Here is a 27,720-nt window from a genome sequence, read left to right on the forward strand (position 1 = left end):
CTGAACAAACTGTGGGCAACTGCTGCAATCTACTAGAGAGCAAAGCAATCACAAGCATGGTTTTTGTACAGCACGCTGTTTTCACCTGGTCACAGCCCGCAACCACATGTATCAACTGGTCAGGGAATACACAGCCGCCAAATTTTCTAGGCTATAGCTTTCTAGGCAAGCTATGTCTATAAATTGTATGGGTGAATTCCATTGTACAAACATATTAATAAGTATCAACTAGCCGACTAATAAGACACTAGAGGTGCAGTTTGTCTTAATAAAATTGACCTTTCAAAGAACATGAGCACTTTAGCTGTCGCCATCCGTTCTCCCATTGACTTACATGGCAACAGAAGTCTTTGCGATTGTGACCACAGCTATAGAAAACATGTTGACTCACAGACTCCAGAGGCCATTGGATGAACAACAGTTTTTAAACATCTTTCATCCCTAAGGTTAAATTCACCATTATGATTTACAAATACTTCAGAGCAGCGATCCCCAACCCCCCGGGCCATGGACTGGTACCGGTCCGTGAGTCGTTTGGTATCGGGCGGCGAGTGTTGAGGTTCAGGTGTGAAATTTATGGTTTTTAGGGTTTTTATTCCTTTTTATTGTTAATATTTATTGTTTTTATTATTACCTCAGTTTCCGTGTGTTATGGATAATTTTTTATTTTGGTGCCGGTACTGGTTTTATTTTGTTGTATTTATCCACGACACCTTAAAGGCCGGTCCGTAAAAATAAACCGATCCGTGCTGCAAAAAAGGTTGTTTTTTTTTTTTTAAAACATGCTTTTTTCATTGAGACATCGGTGAACTGATCCTAAAAATGTCTTGAGATTAGATCTTTCATAGCGCATGGATATTTTTCTGCGGGTATGAAACTTTTGTCAATGGATTATGAAAAAAAATCAAGTTTGTTGGATGAATGTAGAATAGGGCTCAAATGCAAAATAAGACAAGACAAAGAAAGTGAATTTAACTGGTTTTTTTTACAGTACAAATTTATACAAGTATGTCAACCTGTTGTAAATTTAGCAGCACCAAGTCAAATATCTGCTACAAAAGAAAAATTTACATAGCTGAAAATACTACAAAAACCGATCATGCTGGAGAACTGAATCTCTGCTCTCCACAAAATATTCTCATCAAAAAGAAGATTAAATAATAAACCCCTTGTTAACCATTTTCACAATGTGAGACGAGAATAATTTTAAATAAAGAACGTGTTTCTTTTGACAAAACTTAACAGAACGTTTTCTTTATAATTGATAAATTCGAACAGAAAACTTGAAGGTAAAAATGGTCCGTTCAAAAATAACACTGGTCATTCCTGCAAAGGATGTCCTCTCTCCACGGCGGCCTGTTTTCTCCATGCTTACCTCCATGGTTTCGGTTTGAGCTGCTGAACAATCCGGACTTCAAACCGTCAAGCCTTCCTCCTCTGTCTCACATTAACGCAGCACGTCCGGCTGATGCGTCAGTAAGATGAGCTGTGATTGACTGCCGTCTTTGAAATTTTATGACCCGACTGGGATGTAGAGGGAGTGGTTGAGTCAAAGGTGGAAGTTTCAGGCTGCCGGATGACGTCGTCTAGCTCACTGATGAATTGTTTGAGGTCCTCTAGGCAACGTTCACGGATCTCCCCGAGGTTTTCACGGAGAGGAACCTGCAGCTGCTTCTCCAAGTTGGGATCTTTAGCCACCAGCATCTTCACCACCATTCCGAACGTCTCGCAGTCCTGACGATACACCTGGTCGAGTGAAAAAAGATGAAATAAAATAAAATAATACTGAGAGACGAACAAGAGGAAAACTTTACCTTCAAAAACCACTGAGCAGACATTTCCACCCTTTTTCAGTTTAGATTTAGCTATGTTAAGTGTTACCAGGCACAGCTTTGAGAGAAAAGCTCTTAATTGAGGGGATGGGGAGTTGTTTCCTTCCTGCTCTACCTGTCGCCTAGGTGTAAATACTCCAGCGTCACTGTGCCTAAGCTGATCACTCTGGTGCTAACACACCTCATACAGCGCCAAAAGATTAACACTCTTCCTCTCAAGTTTAATAGGGGCACTTGATATGGGACAGGGTAGCCGAAAGACGCAGTAAAAACTGCACTTCAGTGGTAGCTCGGAGGCTTGTAACAGGTGTTAGAGGGACAAAGAGGAGGTGCTGGAATCTAGTTTGGGAGCCGCCACTTCACACTGAGCCTATAATGTCTCAAAACAATGGAGGGAGCTTGTGCTTCCACACAGAGTGGTTTGATTTGCAAAATACCAAAACAGAGATTTGCTTTTAAGTCATGATCCTTTAAATGAGCTGAGAATGAAGGGGAAAATATCATTCCGCTCAACTGAAGATAATATTTATGGGCCCATTTCACATTTTGTAAGGGAGGGAAAATATTCAGGAACACAAGGGCAGCTTTTATTTCTTATTTTCTTGAGTTTTTGGACGTATATACATTTGAGACGTAAGATGCATTTTAAAAATCACACACAAATACCCTTTCTAAATAAACACTTTGTCTATACTTTTGCCAAAATAACTACAACCTCTGACAAACTCGATGTGGCTCTCTAATCTCTACCACACTATTTCATGACGGTCGAAAGCTTAAACTTCGACAGCTACCTACAGCCTTTGATCTTAAGTGGGCCAATTACACATTTAATCCCTAACATAAGAAAAAGAAGTGCTATCGCAACATCATGACTTGCATGATAAATATTTTACTTATTTACCCCGGTGTAGTATGAATGACCATGGGGGAGGTCTTTATCAGCAGCCAAATCTTTAAAACCTATGAAAATACATTTAAAAAATACATTTAAAAGTCTAATACCTTGGCAATTTTGGCTATCTATGGGCCAGATTGGAGTCTTGCTCAGCTGGTTCTGTCCCCTAGGCCCTATCTTTGACACCCCTGGTTAAAAACACAGGGGGAGAGAGCTGATTCAACAGTTTGTTGGGGTAGGTTGAAATGTAACGACCACATAAACTGACATTAAGTATAACTATAGGAGGGAAGAAAAAAAACAACAACCAAGACAATCTGTTCAAGTGAAATAATTGTTAGGTTCCTATTTCTTTCCATCTCCTTGGTTTATTTGATTTTGTTGTTTTTCCAGACTCAAAATGATATGTTGGTCTATTTTTTGCCAGTATACTCAAATACTTTTTTACATATATATTTGTATGTAACTCTCTTCCATGCCTAACTACAGATACAGCTGCCTAGTATATCAAGCTTCAACTGTACGTGCCAGTCTCATACAAGGAGATGTCCAGTGACAAGGGTTACGAGTGGACATGTGTGTTTATACATATGCCCACACGCCTGTGTGTGTAAAATTAGGCTAGGGAGGAAGGGAGAGTTTCATTCACCAGATACCAACGGTGGCTTCTGTGCTGCGGGGCTTTCTAACTCGCTGGCTTATTTATAGATTTTTCACCAGAACAGAAAGTGTGCTTGGAGAAAAGCTCACAAATAGAGATCGCCTGTCAAACACAGTTATTGTCCTTGTTCTCCAACAGATGGCAACTTTCCAAAGTATGCATTAAACTAGGACACTGTGAGTGCACTATCTATCATTATCAGTAATTTTTAAGAAAGAAAACCGGAGCCAAACCAGTTTGCCTGTTTTTATTTTTGTACTTTTCCACCAAGTTTGATTTCACTATGAGAGTTTTTGCAAACCCTTGCTGACAATGCTTTGAGCACAAATGGGAGGAAAAATGAAACATTTCTATTTTTGCGTAGGAGCCATCCACAGTGAACAGTCAGCAGAAGACAAATAACGGAGGTGTAATACACTGCTCAAATAAAAAAAAATTAAAGGAGCACTTTTTAATCAGTATAGCATCAAGTCACTTAGACTTCTGGGATATTGATCTGGTCAGTTAAGTAGCAGAGGGGGCTCTTAATCATTGTCAGCTACTTTGGTGTTAATGAAATTAACCAGCAGTGCACTAGAGGGGTAAAAAATGATACAACCACCAAAAGACGAATGGTTTTAAACGTGGAGGGTAAAACCAAGCATGAGGTGAGGGGATACCTGCACTTACAGTGGTTGCAGGTATTACCAACTCCTCCAGGATGACAGGTTTGCTGTGTCTCCCAACACAGACTCAAGAGCAGATATACACAAGACTGTTACAGATAACTTAAAAATGGTAAATGGTCTGTATTTGTATAGCGCTTTACTAGTCCCTAAGGACCCCAAAGCGCTTTACACATTCGGTCATCCACCCATTCACACACTGGTGATGGCAAGCTACATGTAGCCACAGCCACCCTGGGGCGCACTGACAGAGGCATAAATTTGCATTTACTCAATAAATCTTTTCCTATTGAAGGTGTGCTAGCTGAAAGACGTCAGCTTGGTTGCAGCTTGTTTTAACATTTGCTTGAATAGTAAAACACAGCCTACAGGACATGCTTGTTACACCTGATCTAAAATGCGATTTAGTAATGATGTAAACTAGGAAAAAACTAAATTACTTTCACTTAATTTAGATTATCTTAATTTCACATTGACTACGGGAGCAGTGCCAACTCAAACACACAGATTACCTGTAATAACAAACCAATACCTGTAATTAGAAAAGAACAGTGGTTAACTTTGATTTTACTTGGCTCTAAAAACTGTTGTGTTTTCAGGCTGACATAATTACTCATTTTTAATTGGACAGCATTGGGAAATCATATTTCCTACCAACCCCATTCAGATATTTCTAAAGCTTTATACACAAACCTACTGAGGGATTTACAGTACAAACAGCTTATGCAACCTTATCCAGGTCTCTTGTTTACAAAAGCAGCTGATGGGAAATGTTCAATAAATCATTTTACAGGAGATTTGTGGGGAACACTACAAAACAAATTCAAAAACACAGTCTCCTCTGGGCATTTCTATACATTCCTCACGCACAATAAACAATTGAGCAGTAGATGTTACACAACTGATAGCCCAAGCAGTCTGTATAGAGAGGAGACCTGCGACAGCCACCATCCCCAGCACAATGAATGTAGTTACAGAGCAATGGCCTTTTTGGTTTTTCATCATCTGATAACAGAGTGGACCTATCAAACGTTTGAAGGAAGGATCCAATCAGTGAGTGGTCTACACCTTCTGTGAATACAGAGCGAGCTGTTTCTAAACAATGTGCTGACAAAGTTCTTCCTGCAATCCGTCCCGTTATCCAACCAGGAAGGAAAGGAGCACGTCTCGACTTTGGGTGGGGTTGTTTGAGAAAAAGAGCATCTTGCTCGCTGTTCACCCCTGCAGGACAAATCCTTTTTACAAATCTCGCCCCTGAGCGTGCTGGGCTTTAGAAATGAGAGAATCGGAACAAATTTTAAACATTAGAGTTGGCACCTCAGTCCAGCTCTGTCATCTTTGCACGTAAAAAGCCCTCAAGAGGCTGGAAGTGTCTGGCTTTCTGTCAAATACATTTAGATCCCTCAACAAATGAAATAAAACTCCCTTTGTACGGCAATCTGGGCCTACGAGGAACAAAACATAATACCCTTGACTGCCTCTCATGCCTTGTCACTCACTATAACCGGTTAGTCTGTCCTGTGGCCAAAGTCAACTCTGACAACCAGAAAGGGGGTTCAGACTATAAGTCAAGAAGACCAACTTCACTTAGCCACGCAAACAAAGTTTAGATTATGACCTGGATAGCTTCTGAGGGGCTTCTGGATTCTGTGCATTTGTGGCTGTGTGTACAGAAGAGATGGCTAGACCAGATTGGGTGCAGAAAGCCAAACATCTGGCTGACACTTGTCAAATGGCTTAACACGAGTGCCCACACCAACAGGAATACTGCTGCTAATTTAAAGAGCACATGAGAAAGTGACTTTGTTATTTCAGAGCCAAAAAAAGAAAGAAAGAACAGCTTAAGTATGTTTAGCTGTGGGTCAGAGCAAAATGGGGCGTTAAAACTGGTCACCAGACAAGTGCTTATACAGCTTCCAGTGACTGCTCGGTTTGTCTGCCACCTCAGAGAGTAAAAGACCATCATGTGAAAGCAATTCTCTGCGATGCTTTAAAAATACAGCCTTTTCTATTTCAGTCCATGATCCTTCTTTTATGTGAGAAGAAAAAAATCTTGATTCAATTACTCATCTTCTGACCTCAGCTCTGGGATAAACAGTTTAGTCTCTCATGGAAGAGGAGAAGAGCTGCCAAATCGCAAACGACCTACACATACGGACGATCTGAAGATCACAAAAGCCAGAGAAAGGCACAGGGAAAACAAAAAGCTGCAGCTGTCAATAGAAACTGATGGTTATCTAAGAATCGCAAATCCTGAAAGGAAATACTGAAACCTCATATCCCTGTGAAAACGCAATACTTTATCCCCTCTTCGTTTTCATTTCAAACTGTTTATTATACATGTATACCTAGATTTGAATCACCACATTAGAAGATAGCAGAGAATTATGAGTAATACTGATGATGGCAGTAAAGTACCTACAGATTGCTGACACGGGTCTTTGTAGTCATTCTAAAATAACTTTCCATAATACCTGGAAACATGAAATAATGCTCACATAGCTCAGACGTTATAAAGTTTGCTGTAAAAAAATGAGAGAAGACACAGACAGGCTATAAAACAGGCGTGAAGCTGCAGCGTCAGCAGTAATGCTGTTACAGCCTATAGGCTCTGTGCTGCAGCTCAATGTGAGGGCGCAGTCTGTGCTCCAGGGCAGAGCTAGCTCAGGTTTAATGGTCTCAGTTAAACCACCAGCAGTGCTCACTGGTGCAGGAATGGCCTTCATTAGGTAACAGAGCAGAGCTGGAACCTCGAGCCTGGGGTGTTTTTAAGCTCTGTTAAGCGGTCGACCTCTCGGTTTATTTTATGCACGGCTCTTTACAGCGAATAAGCCGTTCTTAGCTGCTTCCTTCATTTACGTGTCCCCTGTACCCTGTATATCATTCTAATGTTTCTAAACCCCGGTGTGCAGACCGCTTCATGCGCGAGCATTTGCAAAGATGAGTCAGACGCCGAGGGGGCCATGCTTGAGCCGTGTGCGATATTAAGCAGATATTTTGTATAATGAGCAGTTTATGCAGTCAGTGAGTCAGGATGGAAGATTAAGAGAAGCTACCAGGAAAATGCTGGCAACTACAGACACCGGCCTCCCGTTTTTTAAATAATTAACCGTTTCTCTAAATGTGGCTGCAACAGTGAAGTTTTTTAGGGGGTAGCAGTAGGTACTCAGCATTGTGACTGGAAGACAGCAAAGTTAATTTCCTGCCTGTTACGAACATAATAGGTGGCTGTTTCAGTAGTGCCTATCCAGTAAAGCATGCCACATGTGAGTCAGAGAACCCAAGGCCACCATATGCATGGGAATGTGGTCTGCATTGCCAAAGTTGACATTTATAGAAAAGTCTGACAAATTCGTAGTTTTTAATGAGAGGGTTTGGGCATACAGTGATTTTTCCTTCCCAAAAAGAACAACTGAGAACAGAACACCTTCAAATTTGTTTAAACATCCTTGGAATACATTGTGATTACCAATTTAAAATCCTGTATAGGATATAAATCCAAATCTGACTTTTATTCTTTGCTAGAAGCACAAGAAAACTGTAAATAGCCTGCACTTATCCACAGGTTTCTACAAAGTACTTTACAATGTGTTTCACATTCACTCATTAACACACACACTATAACTGCTGGTAGAGCTGCCATGCAAGGTTCTTGCCTGCCATCAAGAGCAAATTACTTGTCTTGACCAAGGAAAATACGCAGGAGTTTTAGAATGAGGCCTGTGATTAGTGGACAACATGCTGTATCACCCCAATCAGAGAACTTGTGGAAAGGTGGGTCAGAAAAACGCAATGATGTGAAAATTTGAAGTATTAGAAAAAAGTACCTTTTCTATCTCCTGGGCTTTGGCTGCGATGGCAAGGGCTCGTCGCTCGTGGAAATTGTCTGTAGATTTTTGGCTCTCTTCCACGACGGGAGCTACCAGTGGCTCTTCTTTTTCTCCTTCTGGAGGGGGGTTTTCCTCCTAAAGGAAAACAACAGGAAGGTGTGAGCTGCAGGGATATTTAAGGAAAACTAAGAAAGCAGCAGAATGGTTATTCCTAACAGAACCACTGCCATGAAACATTTATGCCAAGAAATCATAAAACCATTCAATATTTTAAAAAGCATACTACTACTCTACTACAGCAATCAAACAACATTGAATTGTAAAGGATGTACAGTCAATGCTGTGCTACGACATGACCTACTGACTCTTTAACTTTGAAGGAGACGTGGTTGATGAGGCATACAGTAAAGCTGAAAAGCCAGAGTGGACTCAGTGGAAAAAACAACAACACATACACAGAATTTGCAGTATAGAAATCTATACCTGAGGCACGAAATATAGCTAGAGCCTATATTTTAAAATGTTTGTTACAGATCAAAACTTAGCTTAATATTAATGTTGCTTTTCTACCCAAGCAGTAACCCTGCAGTTTAGTAGAACCAATCTATAACACGGAAAACCATAAAACTCACATTTTAGCTGTGTTAAGACAGAATCTTCAGAGCAAAGAAATCACAGCCAGACAAGCCATGATTAAGCATCTAATGGGCAAATTGGAAGCCAAGGCATCCATAAATACTACCGAGAAAGCCACAAGAGAGATCTAAGGGAAGAAATGAGGCCGACTTGGATGGGTGGTCAATTTCTTTTGCTCATTTCCTGATACTATTAAAGTTTGAAGGCCAAGGAGCAGAACTGCCCAACCATGACTAAAGTCCACTCATACATTAAGGGAAACAGGCCATGGCAACTAAGTCATACCTCATCCATAGACGACTAGAAAGAAATTACAGGAGATGGTACATCACAAAGCCGAGTGCGGTCTAAAATAATAATAATAAAAAAAGCACAGTGCAAAGCATCATCCAATTATTCCTCCTTCCAATACTCTCCCTGAAGCTATGCTTGGGAGAAGTCCCGTGTATATGCTTGGACTTGTATGAAAGATCGCATCTACTGCACCTCAGCAGAAAAATATCCCTTGTCTGAGTCTCTTTATTTCAACTCGCAAAGCATAGCCTAACTTGGAAATCATGCTCTGCTCTCAAGATAAGGCTCAAAATAGATCTTCTGTTAACTGTAATAAATCAAAACATTATTGTTTCAGCAGAATGGGTAAACTCTGACAAAGAAGTGGAACTGAATTTTGTTCTTGGCTGTAAAATGGAGAAACAGCACTGGACTTAATATTGTTCTATGTAATAGTTTGGACATCATCACGCTGATGTAACAGCTTAGTTCTTCAAAATGCTTAGTTTGAGCAAGCATCACAAAGTTCCTCAGGATCTCGCTCTTTGCAGTCTATTCAGCACGTGACTTTTTAAAAAAAAACTTAGCAAACTTTAGAGGCCAAAATTCAAGAGCTATGACATTTCTGATCACTGCAGCACGCTCATCTGCTGGCTCATACTCTGATCATCCAGTCATCCTAAGTCTCTCATAGCTATATTCAGTTGTTTGTTAGGTTAAAGTAGTGGAGTGGCCAACCCAATGACACTGCCATTCCTGAATGCATGCTGCTAGAATTCCTAAAAATATCATAGTGACTGAATGCCACTCTACAACAGTGCTTTGAGCATTTGTATTACTTTTTCCTGCTTCCTTCAGCAGATCTGTGCCCTTTACTGGTAAACCATTACACTCTATCTAGCAGGAATTTGTTGTGTTGAGATTAAACCTGCCGATGACCTCCCTGCCCACCCTGCCTTGAAGCCAGAGCCGGTGGTGGTCTTTAGGTCCCGTCTTTGGTGTCTCCTGTCTGGGATGGCTCCAGAAAGCCTATGTGTTTGTTGAATCCCCACAGCAGGCAGTGACCAGGACCATTAGTGCAAAGCTTTACTGGGGGCACAGCACAGGCCTTTCATCTTGGCCAAGGTTATGGGTTTGTGCCCCGAGAACACACAACAATGCACCACAGGCTAGATCAAACACAGCAGCAGAAGCACCAGTGTGCATGTATGTGTGTGTGGAGGGGTGGGGCGCTGAGTAACTTTCATCACAGCAGTTGATTTGGTGGTGGTAGGTGGTTCTGACAAAAATGATCATTAGAAGGAGAAGAAAGAACTTTGTTTATATGCTGCATCTTGTAATTTCTCGTGTATAAACCCGAGGGTGACTGTCTGGTTATTTGTTACTCAGCTCACGTGACGACATTGCCTCCACTGGGAATTTGTACGAAAAATCGAGCCCTCCTTGCCTGTAATGGTTGGCTTTGCAATCTGAATCAAGTGTGTCCAGCACTTGAAATGGCACTTAAATGTCAAGGTGAATTTATGTCTAAATTCTTCACATGTACAAGCCATAAACGCTTGTCAGCAATAAAGTTTAAGTTTGTCATTTTCAAAGCAGTGAACTTGATAAAAATAATTTTTTTTCAGAGTGAGCAATCACTAAATATTTATCACAGAAAGTAAATGCATCATTTGTGTACATTGTGCACGGCCCCTTTTTGATGTGTGAAGGCAGGAAAGCAACAATGTAGAGTCACAGCAGGATGAGATCCGCTGCAATACAGACTCTTAACATTCTGAAACATAACAAAACATAAAAGAAATCATCTTTCTTCCAAACAGCTGAACTCTGTGCGCCCTTTTGTAAAAACTACTTACATGTTTCTTAAGCTGCACATAAAAGGTAGATGAACCCAGAGCTGCTGAGGGGTTAACAGATCACTTCAGATACACTATTGTTGGTGTGAGGAGAGGAACAAAACGGTGAGCAATTTAGTCCACCATACTTGGGGAAAAATAAGTGGACGAATATGAGCTGGATAACTGAAGGTTAACGGTATTAACATTTGCCAAGCTCTTTATTTTGACTTTTTTAGTCCTAATAACTTTTTAAAGCTGTGTTTGTGTGTGTAGAAAACGGGAACATTAGGCTAATAACATACATTAGTCAACTGAATGGTTGTAGCGTGTCTAGACAGTAAAACTGTGGAACTTTTAACTGTGCTGACTGAATAATAAATAGGGCAGTGATAAAAGCTTCGTGCACTGCACAGGTCCTTGATCGTTTAATTCTTTCCTGTTTCATGTTAGGGAAAAGATTATTGTTGTTAAAAGGTTTTCAGAGCAGAGCTTGCTGAGGTGTCAAATATCTGATATGGATATATATCACTTAACCCAATTACTTTATTTTGTGTATATTTAAGGGCCATGACTAAAACTGTGATATTTTAAAAAAGAAATGTTTCTATTTTACAAAAAAAAAACAACAACTTGATTATGGGATCATTTTGACATCCAGATAAACAGTTGCTGGCATACATGCATACAGAGACTCCATTTAGAAGAGGTAATGTCATTACATTGGTACAAAGTATTTTTAACCCTCACACAATCAGCTATAATAGCAAAACCTTTTTAAGTTGCCAGAGCATGCAAACACACACAAGGTGTTGACCTGAATCTTGATAAATACCGATTCCCTGTGAGCCCGATGCCCCATATTAATTTGTCACAATCACGAGACCCATTCCCTGCGTCATCAAAAGGAAACTGAGGGCCTGCCAAACGCAGTTAGACGTGCTCTTTAAAAGTAAAAGTAAACTATTGTTCGTTATAAACGTGTAAATACATCCCAGAGTTACACAGGCACTTCTTATGACTCTGTGGTTACGATCTTGTGATAAAGTTGTGACCCGGGCTACTGATTTCTCCTCTACACTTCTGGGTGGCCACAGCCACATGTACTGCGCCTAATCACAACTGATTGTATTTACACTCCTCTGCAGAGTTGGAGATGGATGACATCAGCAAAACACAACATTATCAGCAAAACAATCAAGAAATATCCACATTTGACACAAAAAGTTGTTTTTTTTTGTTGACACCTGAGCCCTTTCCCCCGTATCATTACAAATTCTTGTAACTGAAGTCCGCTTACAACAAAGTTAAACAAAGTGGAGGCCCGATGGCTTTTATGCCCTGCATGAGGACCACTTTAAAACCCATTAACATACTTTGATGGGACTCAACACTTATTAGGAGGATGGAATTTAAGGACTTCCAGATGTATCCTGCTGTACAGTGACATAGGCAGACACCATGGTATGCAAACAAAATAAAGCACAGAACATCTGAGACTCCACTGCTGTACTTACAATATTTTTAAAAAAACAACACAATTTAGAAAAACCCTTTAATGTTTTTGATCCTTCATGAAAACCTCAAGAAAAACAGTACCTTGACAGATGTTGCACTCTGTGGGGATCCCTCTCTTGACAGGCCAGGAATTTTGTCTATAGAAATTGAAAAGTAACAAAAAAAAACCAGTAAGACTGAATTTAGAGTAAAAAAAGATATTTGGAATAACAAAATAAGAAATGAGAAAAAGGTGAAACGACGAGGGAAGCAGAAATTCAACTGAAAGAAGACAAGCAAGTCGGTCTGGAAAGTAAGTATGGGGGTGCTTATGGATATCGCAGCCTTGTAAATGTGTTGGAAGTCTGGTTCCAGGATCCAGTGAGGTACCTATACTAGAAGGCCTGGAACAATCAAGAAACACAACGGTGCTTTGAATCTCATTGGCTGAATGCACGGCTCCTCTCCAGTCACTGGAGGAGGAGTTTCTTCCTCTACTGACTTTCCTTCTATAAGAAAAACACTACGCTGTCCAAAGCCTTGTAATCAACTCTACTAACAAACTTCAAGCACCTAGAAATGAAACAAAAAACACTCCGGAGTGGCAGCTTTGGCTTCAGGAATATCCATCAGACATCCTATACCCTCTCCCCTCTACTTGCGCACACGACCTGGTGGCATCTTTATGAGGCCTGACAAAGTGGCAGACAGAACGGAGAGCAAAGCTGGCTGCTGGAGACATTAGAAACCCTCTCTGTCTCTCTCAGGTTACGCAGACTGTGAATAGATTAGGTTTGACAACTGTAACTTTTCAATATATCTGAAACAAATCCTCTGCATGTCATCTCATCTTACTTTTTAATTCATTACCACTGAACAAACAAAGGAATGCATGGCTATACATTTTGAAATATAATCCAGGAGAAGTGGCTAATTTGTCTATTAACTCATCAAACAAGACGTAGTCTATCCAGTCTTAGACAGCTATACTGAACTGTACTTACCGAACATCCTGCTCTGAGAATAAGTCTCTTCATACCCTGTTGGAAGACCAAACCGTAAGGTCACCGGCCAAGTACATCACAATTGGTGGGGTTTTCTTATCTAAAAGCAACCTATGGAGCATACGACTACTCTAATGCTTCCCTAAAAATATTTACTCTTAAAACCCGTTCAAATCATGCATTCAGATGGCAACATTTCGCCATGTTAGCCATGAAAACTGCTAAGCACTCACTTCGTGAGTGAAAAAGCGCCAATCAAATGGAAATTTAAAAGAAAAATGACCGGCGTTGAAGATGGCAGTGGACCTCAAAAGAAACAAAACCAACCTCCCCCCAAAAGAAAAACAAACACTGGTGGAAACAGGGGAATTTGAGGGATTAGAGACAAGAATGAATAAAGAACATGCACCGCACATGGAGATACTTTAGCACTTGTGCATTTTACAGTACAGTTATTTAATAATTTTTGGTGGTCTTACAGGAAATCTATTATGTGGACTTGGTTTTCCATAACATTCCAAGTGAGAGGGTGGGACTGAAAAAACAAAGAGCAATCCATGATGCTCTTACATTATTCAACCACTTTCTAGATAAGCTGTAAAATTCACTGTTCCCACACAGTCATCTTATCAAATGTATTTCCAGACAAGATGTATTTGTAGTCATTAAAGTGTAATATAACACTAAATAATATATCTGTGATGAAAATGTGTTCAATCGGAACACCTCTGACATTTTAAATCATTTTTAACATTACTTTATAAAAGTGCAGGAACCATGAAAAGTGCTAATGTACCTCGGGTAGTGGAAATGGCATTTACCACAATACAGCAGTCTGTACTAAACTCTAATTCAGAAACTACTTTCATGATATAACTTACAAAAGACCTGGGTGAAAAAAAATGTCTGTGTCAAAAAGTTTCCTTTGTAAAATACTTTTTCTTTTGAGAGGCGGGTCGACTCTCAAGTCACTGAAATTTAAAAAGCCTGAAGTCTTCTGTTCCTGCATCCTTCTCAAGACAGAACACAAAATGACAAGGATGCAAGAAAGGAACAACAACCCAGCTTACTGTCACCCAAGTCTAAGCTTATTTACATAGCTCAATGTACAGACCCAAAGTGTCATGTCCACTCTGTTGAGGAAAGAGTGCCCCCCAGAGGTGCTCAGAAACACCCGTGTGACCCTCTGGACCATCCACACCTGAAAAGCCGGTCAGCCAGGTTAACAGCCATGGACAGACAGTGAATAACAGTAAAATAAGAAATGAAGGATGGAAGAAAAAAAATATATAATCCATTTCAGAACAATGCACATTTTAGGAGCTGAACTTAAAACATGACCTTGAATCAGGGCCTACAGGCATACACAGATTACCTTATTTACTTTTGTGCTCTGGATAGTTAGTATAAAATTTAGCTTTCCAAATGAACGATGTTTACTCAGAGGCTGTGTCTCCTCTTCCTGAGTTAAGGCAACAAATGGCTTATGAGTAGAACTTGTCAGTGGAAGCAGTGACTACACTTTCCACTCCATTTTAGCAGTGCTGTTACATAATTTGTTCCATCAGCTGGATTGTTAATTACCTTTATACTTTAGTATTTATTAATGCTGTGCCACTTTATTGAATTTATATTGTATTAATCTGTGTTACCGACTTATTAAGTTAATTCCACATGTTATGGTGATTTGCTTTGGAGTTTTAAACTCTTATCAATATTGTGATGCCAGTAAAAGCACTGCATACTGCATCAGGGGGCGGGAATCTAAGATTTCTACATACTCTTGCCTTGCTGTGAGGGGAAAGGAAGGCTCTTGGCTCTGTCCGGTGAGTATCCTCTGCTGCTGACGCTGGAGCCAGAGCGGCTGTGCGGGGAGCGGGCCACCTCTCGCCGCACGGGAGAACGATCTCTGAGGGGAGGAAACGGGGCTGCCTTTCTCCTGTAGTGGTCTCTGTCCTCCCTGGGGAAAACAGGGGAAATGTGAGCCCTGCCAAAATCTGAAAGGTCCAAACATTGATAGCTTTTTCTTTTTCTTTTTTGTGAATTATCTGAGGTTAAAGTTATTCCTGATTGCAATCTAATAGCAGCAATTTACATCGGCCCAATGACGGGTCCACCTCTCTCACTCATTTATGTACCAACACAGAACAATGCTGCCACCTAGCACTGTAAGGTCATTCTGCTGTGTGCAACAAATTCCTGTTTTATGTTTTATTTATGCTACCCATATCCGTTTGCAGAGTTATTTGTGGAGAGGCTTTTTAAAACCATAATTTCCCCAAAAGACCGCAAAAACTGCCCTTTTGACTTGAACACTATTGTTCCCTTTAATATTTTAAAACGTGCATCCCAAACATTTTCATTCAAAGATCACAGTAGCTGTTGTTGCTAATCAAACACTCCCTCTCTGGCTGTAACTTCACCTATCTGCAACGAAACAGCTGCACAGTCAGACGATGGTGGCACCTCAGGCAGGATGTAACCACCCATTAAGGTTAGTAATGTTTGACGCTTCAAAGTGAGTTTTCACCATGAGCATCTTGCTGTTCTGAAACCAGATATGATGAGACGGGGGTGGACCTGACCCAGAAAGTGAGGGACAGTGCACCTTGCTTTAACTTCCTTTTTTTTTTATCCTAATGAGGACCATCATTTACAGTATGAGCATTAATTAAGACAATAGAGTCAACAGGAAAGTGGCTGAGGTCACAAAGCAAGAAAAACAAGGGCTGTGTGTGTGTTATATTTAGTGCTTAACAAATTAATTAAACAATCACTCAATATAAGGTTTATGCCACAGCTGCCCTAAAATGTGGTAAGTAACAAAATCATTTTTACGTTCTATAATAGATAATCAAACGCTATGTGCAAGCTCTTTAATCAAAATTATATTTTTAATGCTAAAATATAATTGTTGTTATGTATTCATTTTCTAACTTACATAGTAAACCCACATTATTTTTTTTTACTTTTTAAAAAAACAAGATGCCTAGTTAGTTACTTGCATTCCTGAACATTAAAGTTTAAGTGTTTAAATGTTATGCCTGGTTTCCTAAAGAAGTCCAGTGTGTTAAAACTTGGGTATAAACAAGTGTGAATTTAGTTTAATACCCCAAATGATGTAGGAATTTTCAGTTTTAAACAAGTTGACTGATATCTAAAATACAACTGTGCTTTTTTTGTTTTTATGACAGGTGCTTTAACCTCCTAGGACCTGGCGTCCACATATGTGGACATCACATTTTTGGGTTGTCTAGACCAAAATACCCGTGGCAAACGCTGATTAGTTTTGCTCTACAGGGCCTGATATATACTTACGAGGACATTATACTGCCACAGTTCTATCAAAATTTAAAACGAATGTCCTCATATGCGGACCTCATTTTCCTCAGACACAAAAATCAGGTAAAAATAAAAATAAAAAAATCTGGTAATTATTTGTTTTTACATTCATCAGGTCCCAATTAGCCCAAATAGCAAAGAGAAATTAAAAATGCATGAAAGAGTTCGGGTCTTACGAGGTTAAAAATGTAGGTGCTATATATAATAAATTAAGACATTTCTTTATTGGCTTGACATGGTCTGCCATACAAAGTCATTAACAGGAATTCACTCTTACCCTCTGTCCAGGTTTAGTATGGCCTGTACTAGTGTGTCTTCCCCACTCTCTGGGAGCGCTCTGGGTGCTGGATAGATGCCTTGGCCTCTAACGCTATGAGGAGGTGGTGCACGGGCACTGAGGGGATTAACAAAAAATAAAAGAGACGCACACACAAGTTAGTGTTTGCAGATAAGCACACAGTGTAGTACATTGTGTTTATTTAGATTTCTTTGGGGAAATTTTGTAGAGTCTACAACACAACCTATGTAAGTGGCCGACGGTGTTGCTGGCATCTATGCTTGTGTGCTGAACATTATGTGATAGTGTGTTGTCTCTGTGTTTTATATGTGGTGTCAACCATGAAAAAAAAACAAATAAAATGGTAGGACTTTTTCCCCTCCTGGTTCTTCAGTCTTTGTTGTGGTCAGTTTTATTTTTCAGTGGAGCAAACATGTTTGTCCCTCAAGATTTTCCACTTCTTTGAACATTCCTCATCTCCATCCTGCAATCTCTCTTCAGAAATGTACTGACATTTGTGAGTACTTAATTGACGCTATAATTGCTATTACCTATAATGAGGTGATGATTGTTACTCTCTCTGATATATTCAATTAAAAAAGCTGCAGCAAAACAGTAGCTGGAGATGTATAGGAGAAATCAATGGTATTGAGCAGATCAACCCCAATGTGTACATTTCTAGGGAGGTGCATGTCAGGCTACGGTTCAGAAGGGTGTATGACACAGTTACGGCGTAGCCACAAAGTGAATTTCTCACTGAAGCACAAATCTTCAAAAAGGAATTCACATCTGCTAAGTGACCACATGAGACAGAGCTCTTTCAACAGCCACAAATCCAAGCCTTACTTCAAACAGGTTGACTGGACACATGCTTTCTGGCTAAAGATAAAGGGCAGCATTTTTCTTAGTATCAGTTGTGTAACGAACTATTAAGGAGATATATTGTGTATCTAAAACATGACAGGAAACAGAATTAACATCCAAATGGTCTAAGGCTACACTAGAAGGAGTATTAAGGGTGGCTTTAGTCCAGGAAATAGAGCAGGTTGGAAGCCTGGTGGTTTGGTCTCTGTCTGCCCCAGTCTGCATGCCAAATATCCTTGGGCAAGATACTAACCCCAAGTTGCTCACTGATGCACTGATCCGAGTATGAATGTGTGTGAATGTTAGATAGAACACAGTTTACCTCAGACAAAAATGCTTGCATGACTGGGTATGAATGGATGAATGAGACATGTTATATAAAGCGCTTTGCGTGCTCATCCTGTGCAATACAGGATATTTGCTTTGCAATAACAAAACCCTAAAATGGGAAAAAACATGTTTTGTGCTTTTGTCAAGAATTTTAGACAACTTAAACAACCATGCATCCGACGCAGCTATGAAAACAAAATCACTCTCAATCTTCCCCTCTTCTCTCTCTGCCTGCCTAGATTGGTCTATCCAGTGAGTACACTTTATACCCAAGTACTGTTCATAAATTTTGCTACTGTACAAACAGCGCATTTTCAAAATGCACCCATGTGTGACGACATAATACCTACAGGTCTCTTACCACATCTCAGTGTCAGGGAGGATTAAACTAATTAAAGCTAATCCTTCAACTTTTCACAAAGTGAACAAATTGTAACATAGACATGCAAGTTACCTCCGCTCTTTGTTGTTAAAGTCATAACACTGCAGACTCATCAGTTAGGTAACATGAACTGCATATATATTTTTTATTTTGGCAATAGCAAAGGAGCACAGATATAACTGGCAAACCTTATTGTCGTTTTTAATAATGAAACATGCACAATGCAAATGCAACATTGAGGGTTTTACTAAACTTTAGCGCACTAATTGTACCCCGATATTAAAATATTCTTAATAATGTTCAAATAGGCTACCTAGTACTATTTAATGTGCTATTATCACACATCAGCATTACACACAGGTAAAATTAATTTTGACTCATATTTGTTAATGTTATTTACAGCTAATTTGTGCTGCCTTTGTCTATTAACAGACAAAAATCATACTGAATTGAACCAGTATTTTGAGAGAATATTGTAAACTTGTCACCTAAATGTCTGCAAACCTAGTGTTTAGCCTAAATATAGACACTGTTTAGCCAACATTGCTAGACCAACAGTTGTGTAAACTAAGAGTCTGGAGAGCTCAGCAGAGACCACAAGAAAAGTAAATGAAGTAAGACAGGCCAATATGGGTCAGAAACAGACCACGACTCGTGATTGCTGGTATGTACACAAACATTACAAACACACCCCCCCTAAATCCCCCCCAAGTCCAACCAGAGAAACTAAACACAAATGACTTCCTTATAACATCAAGTGAATAGAACAAGACTGTCCCCTGCTGTCCAAAATGAAAACATTTTAATAAGCAACAGTCTAAATCCACCATCTGGCCGGGGCCTTTCTGTGTGGAATTTGCATGTTCTCCCTGTGTTTGTGTGTGGGAGGAAGCCGGGTACTCTGGCTTCCTTCCACAGTCCAAGAACACATTAGTGGGGCTACGTTAACTGGTGTCTCTAAATTGCCCATAGCTGTGAATGTGAGTGCGAATGGTTGTCTGTCTCTCTCTGTGTTAGCACTGTGTCAGATTGGCGACCTGTCCAGGGTGTATCCTGTCTCTCGCCCTATGTTAACTGAGATATTCTCCAGCCCCACTGCGACCCTGATAAGATTAAGCAGAAGAAGATGGATGGAATACTGTATGCATACAGAATGTGGCTGATAAGGCTAATATTAAAACAAATCCTAAGACAAACAGTTTACCCAAACTCCAAAGGCCGCGCTGTGTGGGAGTCATCCCTGGGTACTCTGTAAGGATAGTCCTCCTACACGACAAAGAAAATGTGAAGAAAAAAAATCATTCTTATTCGCCACTTCTATATTATTTGTTATCTCTTAAGACAGAAAAAACTCAGTATCTGGTTAAAAATAGTGTAAAATGACAAAAAGCATTGTATTTAATTTTGCATACATAACCCACTGATAAGTGACAAATGACAAACTAGCTGAAATGACGGATAGATACATTTACAATTTTAGAACTCAAATGTAAACACAAACTCTAAAGAGTAATATAGGGGGGAAAAGCAGAAAAATTAAAGAGCACAATCCCTATAAAGGGAATTTAAAAGTCTAAGAAGAAGAGTTCAATAGATGCCTATAGTACATATACGTTTCAAATTATCTTAAATTATATAGTTAACTACTTTGTCCTTGGATTGGCTCCTTAAACTTACAATATTATGGGAAATATCTAAACTGTAGAGACTTTGAAAAAGGTTGCTTGCTTTTGACTGAAAATATGTAGTTCACCTATTTGATTACAATATACCAAAAAAAAACCCTCTTACCCTCCTTGAAGGTGGAATGGCTCTGCGTTCAGCAGGGAAATGAGGGCCATCTCCATGGTAACCCCTCTGATCTTCATGGTAACCCCGGGGTCCGCCTCCATTTGGGTAAAAGCGGGGACCTCCTTCATAATCATAGCCACCACGGCTGTAGTCATCTTCTGGCCTCCCAAAGGGGCCTCGTCGCTCAACCCCTCCAGCCGCCCGTGGGTATGGACCCTATATATACACACACACACACACACACACACACACACACACATACCTTTTTAAAAAATTATATATGGTTTTTTTTTTATTCTTGCTCAGATTTTGTGAAAGAAAAGTCTGAGCCAGAGCTTATGGCAACTCGAAAATAAATCTTTAAAAAGATTCCTGGTGTTATTTTATTATTCACTCTCCATCCACAAAAAAATAAAAATAAAAATAATTAAAATTAAAAATCAGCAATTGTCAAGGGATAAATAAAGAAAAGTAATAAGGCATAATTTGCATGTGGGAATTATTAAATGGGATGCAGTGATAAAGAGGAGCTCACCGGCCTGTCTGTTAAAAAGCGCTCATCATACACCTCCCGTATACTCCTTTCTCGCCTGTAAGTCACTGAAACGGGCAAAGAGTGAAACATACTGTTATCACTAGCACTGTCTCTGTTCAAGTGTGGTCGGACTAGCTTCTTCGAGCTGCAATATTAATATAGTATTAAATAGAACTTTTTCTCAGAAGCCATCTGACATGAAATTGAGGGCCAACACAGATGACATTGTTCTATTTAGATGCCTTGAATCTTGTGGTTTCCTAATGTTTCATCTGAAACTGTCTGAAGTGAAGCACCTTTTTAGCCTCACACATGTGCAGGCTTCAACACAAAAGCAGCTTTTGCAAAAAGAACTTGTCTAATACATAAAAGTTTTGAATATTGGTAGAGGTTCTACATATGCACAGATTGCACAGGAGCTGCTGATCCAGTTCTACACTGCGGTCATTGAGTCTGTCCTGTGCTCCTCCATCACAGTCTGGTATGGTGCAGCCACTAAACAGGACAGGACTGTACGGGCATAAGAAAGGGTCATTGGCGCCCCCCTGCCCTCCATCCAGGATCTGTACCTCTCAAGAACCAGGAAACGTGCAGGGAAAATCATCACAGACCCCTCACACCCTGGAGACAGACTTTTTGATCTGCTGCCCTCGGGCAGACGGTACAGAAGCCTCCAGACCAGGACCACCCGACATAGGAACAGTTTCTTTCCCCTCGCCATCTCCCTTCTAAACAGTTGACCTGTCACACTGCTCCCACTGCCAGACTGCAACTGCACCTTATGTACATTCTGTAGTATTCATTCCACTTCATTTCTGTATTCTATGTATATAAGTTTAGATTGGTTATTTATAGTTGGTTTACACAGCTTTGTGTATGTACTTGTATGCATGTGTAATGTATATATAGACACGTGTGTGTGTGTGTGTGTGTGTGTGTGTGTGTGTGTGTGTGTGTGTGTGTGTGTGTGTGTGAATGTGTGCGTGTGATTTACATTGCAGTGCTTGAGAGCCTCCATCTACCAGAACCAAATTCCTTGTATGTGTCTGCACATATACTTGGCCAATAAACACAATTCTGATATGATTCTGATATGATCTCCCTAAACTAGTATCACATCAGTGTTCTCTAGTATGTTAGTGTTTAGTGTCTATTGTTTGTTAATAACTTACTTTTTTGTTTGTTTTATTTATTAAAAAAAATTTTTTTTTTGCTTTTTGGGCTTCTCGAAACGCAAGATCTTCAAAACAATCTGTAAAGAAAGTTCATATAAAGTGTTAAGACTTCAGAGCAGACATCAGCAGAAAACATCAAAGACAAGACAGGGCACGGTGTGAAATGCAAGTGAGGAGGCTGAGATTACTTTGTGCAGGTTGTATGACCTAACGTGGAGGTGAAAAAGAGAGTGCATGCAGGTTGGAGTGGGTGGAGTTGAATGTCAGGGGTGATTTGGATAGAAGAACAGCAGCAAGAGTGAAAAGAGATGGTCGTGAGAACTGATGTCATGTGTGGTTTGGAGATGGGGGAATTGACAAAAAGACAAAAGACTGAGCTGAAGGTGACAGAGTTGAAAGTGTTAGGATCTTCATTGGGAGTAACCAGGATGGACAGGATTAGAAATGAGTACATCAGAGGGATAGCTCTCAAAGTTAGAGGCAAGGCAGAGATTTTTGGACATGTACAGAGGAAGGATAGTGGATATATTGGACAAAGGATGTGGAAAATGGAGCTGCTAGGTGGGAGTAAAAGAAGAAGACCACAGAGAAGATTCATGAATGTAGTTGAGGAGGACGTGGAGGAAGAATGCTAATGATAAAGTAAGATGAAGGCAGATGATTCACTGTGGAGACCCCCAAAGGGAGCAGCCAAAAGAAGAAGACTGACCTAACGTGACATGTTAAAGTACATTTGATCCACAGTAACTTAGTCAATATAGCCATCAGCTTGATGGCAACTAAACACTATCATTAATAAATCATCACTACTCTTTGTGGTAAATTTACAACTGATTGCGATGTAAACCAGGCTGCTATCACGGCTAACTAGCTAGCTTCAATGCATGCACCAAACACCAGCACGCTTGTGTAGTAAGTTAATATATCGTTAAGGCCACCAACAAAATCCTTTGATATGTACGTCAGATTGCGGCTTCATCTACATAAACTATAGAGGTAAATAATTTAACTGAAAAATAACAAACCGAGCTTACTTTCCTCTGTCGCCCAGTTAGCTTAGCTTCTCCCGGTAGTTACGGTCGTTATTTACGTTGTTCACGTCATCAACGTGCGACGCACAATATACGGCGTTTTTTCCCGTTTGCTGAACAACTGCTCCGTGTAAATAAAATTACACACCATATTTTTTAACAGCTTTGGCATTATTCTAACGGACGGTGTGGTGTTGGTAAGAACTACTGTGAAGGTAGGCAATTGCTCGAATTAACGTTAAATTGAATAATGCTGTGTTTATAGTGGATGTATTAAGCTGAACTGCTGGTTGTGTGCTTTATGACCATCATGTGTCTTTCAGAGTGTTTTATTTGAGTCCAGTATGAGCGGGGGTTTGGCACCAAGCAAAAGTACCGTCTATGTGTCGAACCTGCCATTCTCTCTCACCAACAATGACCTACACAAGGTAAGTTTGTCCCTGTAACTCTTAAGTGTTTGTCCTGTGCCACCACCACAAACTTGAAATTAAAAAAATAAGAGCAAATGTTGTAAAGATTTTCAGCTTTCATTCAAGGGATTGGACAATGGATTGCATTTATATAGCGCTTTTCGGGGGCCCTCAAAACGCTTTACAATTCCACTATTCATTCACTTTCACATTCACGCACTGGTGGAGGCAAGCTACAGTTGTAGCCACAGCTGCCCTGGTGCAGACTGACAGAACGAGACAAAGGTGTCTAGGAACTGCAGCTATTTTATGCTCCTGTTTCTGGGGCTCTGGATCTTCAAGAGTTGTTGAACAGAAGGTTAAGAAGAGAGGTGACCATCAGTGAGCAGCAATATGGCTTCATGCCAAGAAAAAACCCAAAAAACGCGGCGGATTCTTTGACAGTATTTTTTTTTAGAAGTACAGAGAAAGTCAGAAGGAGTTGCATAGTGGTTTTGAAGAAAGCATGTGATATGAACTGTGATACTGCATGAGGAAGTCACGAGGGGCAGAGTAGGATGAGTGCTTGGTTGCAGGACATGCATAAGGACAGAGACAGCGGTGAGGTATGTGGTAGGGATTACATTAGGGCTCGCCAGACAGATGAGGTCAGGCAGGAGTCTTTGTGGGTTATGATATTTGCAGAGGACATTGTGATCTGTAGTGAGAGTAGGGAGCAGATGGAAGAAAACCTGGATGGAACAGGAATGAAAGTCTTTCAGTAAAAGCAAGACAGAATACGTGTGAAGGGAGACAGGCCTAGCAGTGAAGGTGCAGGATAGAGGTAGTAAATGTGAATGATTTAAATACCCGAGGTCAACCAGAGAAGATTCATCAAAATTGTGAAAAAGATTATGCAGAGCAGGATGCTAGTGATAGGGTGAGATGGAACCAAATAATCCACTGTGGCAACCTCATAAAGGGAGCAGTCAAGAGAACAAGAAGATACATAAACGCTTCACTTTATTAATATACGAAATAGTTTTCAAGCAATGACTGCCTGACATTTAAAGTCATGGACATCACCAAAAATTGGGTTTCCTATTTTGTGATGCTTTGCCATGCATTTTCTTTTTGCCTGCTTAGATCACCATGGGAACTAAATTAAACACATGGTCGTGTGTGAGCGTGGTCTAGAGTATGTTATTTTCTGACTTTAGTTTTAAAATGGGCTGTATGTGGTATATTTTTATTAATACTTTTGATTTTTTTAGTTTTCTACAAGTATGATATAGAGTCTAAGGAATTTGTTTTATACATTAATGATCTGATATTTTTAATTACCAAGAATATTTCACTTTGATCTGGCCACAAAGAAAAGTGACTTCCACATCCCCATCATTAAGCTGTAGGACAGTGTCAGTTGATCAAGTTTAAAGTTTCAGAGCTCGAACGTGCAGCTTTTACATTAGAAATAAACAGCAGCACTGAGAGTGCACATGGTGGTAGAACCAATATATTAATGTATGAGATTAAGATAAATGATCTTCTGTAGCATTTGCTCTCGACTTATTTGCACACAGCTGATGCCTTTTTCTAGTTTTATTCTTTAAATTTCTTTATAGAAGTTTCTCACGTGTTCCTCAGATAATGTCTATAAATGAAGCATTTGGAATTAACTGAAGATGAGCCACATGATATATCAACTCTCCTTTTATGTAAGCACATAAAAAGCCTGAAGCAGAAAGCCTGACTTAACAGAGAAAGTTAATAACCACAGTTGTGACACCTGTGATCTCTGACTGGGATTTTAGGTTTTGTCAAGAGGCTTAAGCAAAGAAAGCTTGGCTTTCAGTTTAACTTCCTTCGTGGCACACCCCACCTCTGTCTTCGGTCATATGTTCGAGGGTTTTTCTATTTGGGTTTGTTGCCAGCAAAGTACATGCTCAGGTGAGATTAATTGATTGGCTCAGGCAGATCATTCGGCCTTCAAAAATTCCTGGATTGCATGCACATTATATTTTGGGTTACATTTCAGATTTAGTGCAAAGTGCCATCCTCAAATTCGGCATGGGCTTGAGGATGTCACTTTGTCAAGTTTATCTCTGTACTCTTCAGAATTCATCCAGGTCTTTCTATCTTCTGTCACCCATTGCTACTGGAAGCCATGCATACTCAGCCATCACCCATGTTTTACAGCGTGCTGTGAATTCTGAGCTTTAGTTTGGGAACATCTTCATTAGATTCTCTAGTGAATCCTACACTTGGATAATCTATCAAAAGTAGTTCAAGATAGTGGTGGACAGTGATGAACAGTGGTGAACCAGTGACAGGGTCATGGGTGGCCAAGGCTCACTGATGGACGTGAAAAGTGAAGCCTGATCTGTGTGGTCTGACCTAACAGATGAGCTGCTGTAGCTCAAACTGCCAAAACAGTTCATGCTGGTTCTGAATTGTGTCAGAATACACAGAGCATCACACGTTGTTGCCTATGGGGCTGCACAGCCCCAGACCAGTCAGGGTGTCCAGGCTGACCTGTTTATCACAGAAAGCGCCAACAATGGCGATGTGAGCATCAGAACTGGACCATGGAGCAATGGAAGAAGATGGTCTGGTCTGTGTTTGTTACCAGGGAAACACCTGGCATCAGGATGCACTATGAAAAGAAGCCAAGCTGACAGAGATTTCTGCTGGGACCTCTTGGGTCTTACCATCCATGTGGATGTTCCTTTGACACCTACCTAAGCATTGTTGCAGATCATGTGCACCCTTTCATGGAAATTGTATTCCTTCATAGCTGTGGCCTCTTTCAGCAGGATAATGCGCTCTGCCATAAAGCAAAAATGGTTAAGAAATGCTTTGAGGAGTTGGCCTCCAAATTCCACAGATCTCAATGTAATCAAGTGTCAAGTGGGATCTGCTGGACAAACAAATCTGATCCATGGAAGCTCCACCTCGCAACTTACAGGACTTAAAGGTTCTGTTGCTAACATCTTGGTGCTAGATACCACAGCACGCCTTCAGGGATCTAGTGGAGTTCATGGCTTGATAGGTCACCATGGTTGTTTTGGCAAAAAAGGAGGACCAGGCAATATTAGGGAGGCAAACATATTGCTATGTCTGATGTGTAGATGTGTTAAACAGGTATTACTTTATCATAGAAATGGTCATATGATTATTCCCCAACGTTGTCATCCAGATGTTTTTATGTTACCTAGCACACCAGTTTTTCTATGCATTCCAAGAACCTCTCACTGAAATAAATCACTGTGTGTCATTTCAGCTATTCAGCAAATATGGCAAAGTTGTAAAGTAAGTATTTTTTTATGTTATTTTATACATTTAAAGCAATGAATGATGCAACACAATGCGATAATTTGGTAGCTTTGAAGCGATGTAACAGTTACTGCCTCAGTCGTTTCCTCACAGGTATTAATAACTATGATGGTTTCTCTCAGGGTCACGGTGGTTAAGGATAAAAACACTCGGCAGAGTAAAGGAGTGGCGTTTGTTCTCTTCCTGGATAGAGAGTCGGCTCATAACTGTGCAAGAGCAGTGAACAACAAACAGGTGAGCCTGTGCAAGGTTATATACTGATTTTTCACTAAGCGTAACCCAGAGGCTTTCTGCCAGCGATGTTTCTGTAATGGATGCGAGCGAGTGAAATATTTTTGCCTCCCAGTTATTTGGCAGAACGGTTAAAGCCAGTATTGCCATAGATAATGGACGAGCAGCAGAATTCATAAGGAGACGGAACTACACAGACAAAAGTAGATGCTACGAATGTGGGGTCAGTAAATATCTACTTTTTACATTTCTAACTAAAGTTGGAAATGCAATTGTGATAGTTTTCCTGTATTTTCACAATGGCACATGTCAGGATTCCGGACATTTGAGCTACGCATGTCCCAAAAACATGCTGGGAGAGAGGGAACCTCCGAAGAAGAAAGAAAAGAAAAAGAAGAAAAAGGCTCAACAGCCCGAGCAAACGTATGTAATTTGTGACATATATATTTGTGCAACAGAATATATCACAGTACATCTACATTTTTATTTTTTTTATTTTTTTTACTTTTAGCGAAGAAGAAGAAGAAGAAGAAAGTGAGGAAGAGGGAGAAGACCCAGCTTTAGATAGCCTAAGCCAAGCCATAGCTTTTCAGGTAAGGGTGCAGAGACAAGAAATATCTACCTAAAAATATCTAGAGGTTTTGATTCAGAGGATTGCATTATGAGTTGCAAAGTTACATTATGGAAAGTCTGACTCAAAATAAATGAAAAACTGTCAGCACTGACATATTTGTTGTCTATTTGTTGCCCTCCAGCAAGCCTGTATTGAAGAAGAACAGAAAAAACAGAAGAGGCTGGCAGAGGATAATGCTCACGCTTCAACGTCGTCAGACTCCAAGAAGCCACGGATCAAAAAGAGCGCATACTTCAGTGATGAGGAGGAGCTCAGTGACTAATGGATGT

At 40.2% G+C, this 27,720-nt stretch overlaps 2 protein-coding genes across 10 annotated transcripts in view; one reads left to right on the forward strand and one right to left on the reverse strand.

Moving 5' to 3' along the window:
• Positions 1-965: 965 nt before the first annotated feature.
• pphln1 (periphilin 1) lies at positions 966-22,931 on the reverse strand. 9 transcript variants are annotated; one of them, XM_085251584.1, is made up of 12 exons: positions 22,865-22,931; positions 21,828-21,907; positions 20,656-20,720; positions 20,121-20,336; positions 19,534-19,595; positions 16,754-16,870; positions 14,916-15,094; positions 14,249-14,335; positions 13,135-13,170; positions 12,233-12,288; positions 7,884-8,021; positions 966-1,746 (listed from the first exon to the last, which is right to left on the reverse strand). In XM_085251584.1, coding segments are annotated over exons 2-12 (1,230 nt in total). In that variant the 5' UTR covers positions 21,829-21,907; positions 22,865-22,931; the 3' UTR covers positions 966-1,473. The 9 variants fall into 9 exon arrangements, with proteins under 9 accessions (XP_085107710.1, XP_085107711.1, XP_085107708.1 ...); XM_085251585.1 differs by lacking the exon at positions 21,828-21,907 and having other exon boundaries at positions 14,922-15,094; positions 22,865-22,930; XM_085251582.1 differs by lacking the exon at positions 21,828-21,907 and having other exon boundaries at positions 22,865-22,930.
• Positions 22,932-22,936: 5 nt separating this feature from the next.
• zcrb1 (zinc finger CCHC-type and RNA binding motif 1) overlaps positions 22,937-27,720 on the forward strand; it is a 5,622-nt gene continuing 838 nt past the window's right edge. The window contains exons 1-8 of the mRNA XM_085251592.1: positions 22,937-23,076; positions 23,185-23,289; positions 26,534-26,562; positions 26,709-26,820; positions 26,933-27,040; positions 27,131-27,240; positions 27,329-27,410; positions 27,573-27,720. The exon at positions 27,573-27,720 is cut by the window's right edge and continues 838 nt beyond it. Of these exons, the coding sequence (XP_085107718.1) occupies positions 23,206-23,289; positions 26,534-26,562; positions 26,709-26,820; positions 26,933-27,040; positions 27,131-27,240; positions 27,329-27,410; positions 27,573-27,713 (666 nt within the window). The 5' untranslated portion in view covers positions 22,937-23,076; positions 23,185-23,205 and the 3' untranslated portion in view covers positions 27,714-27,720. The remainder of the gene's footprint in view (positions 23,077-23,184; positions 23,290-26,533; positions 26,563-26,708; positions 26,821-26,932; positions 27,041-27,130; positions 27,241-27,328; positions 27,411-27,572) is intronic.

This window comes from Mchenga conophoros, linkage group LG17, assembly GCF_057382185.1.
Source record: "Mchenga conophoros isolate Kocher_MC1m ecotype Shallow Benthic linkage group LG17, M_conophoros_male_GT1.1, whole genome shotgun sequence".
Classification (NCBI taxonomy): Eukaryota; Metazoa; Chordata; class Actinopteri; order Cichliformes; family Cichlidae; genus Mchenga; species Mchenga conophoros.

Coding starts and splice junctions, on each gene's coding strand:
- pphln1 (XM_085251584.1), bottom strand. Junction 15,095..16,753: donor ATACTAAACCTGGACAGAGG/GTAAGAGTGAAT, acceptor TGTTTTCCCCAG/GGAGGACAGAGACCACTACA. Junction 13,171..14,248: donor GAGTGGACATGACACTTTGG/GTCTGTACATTG, acceptor GTCTTCCAACAG/GGTATGAAGAGACTTATTCT.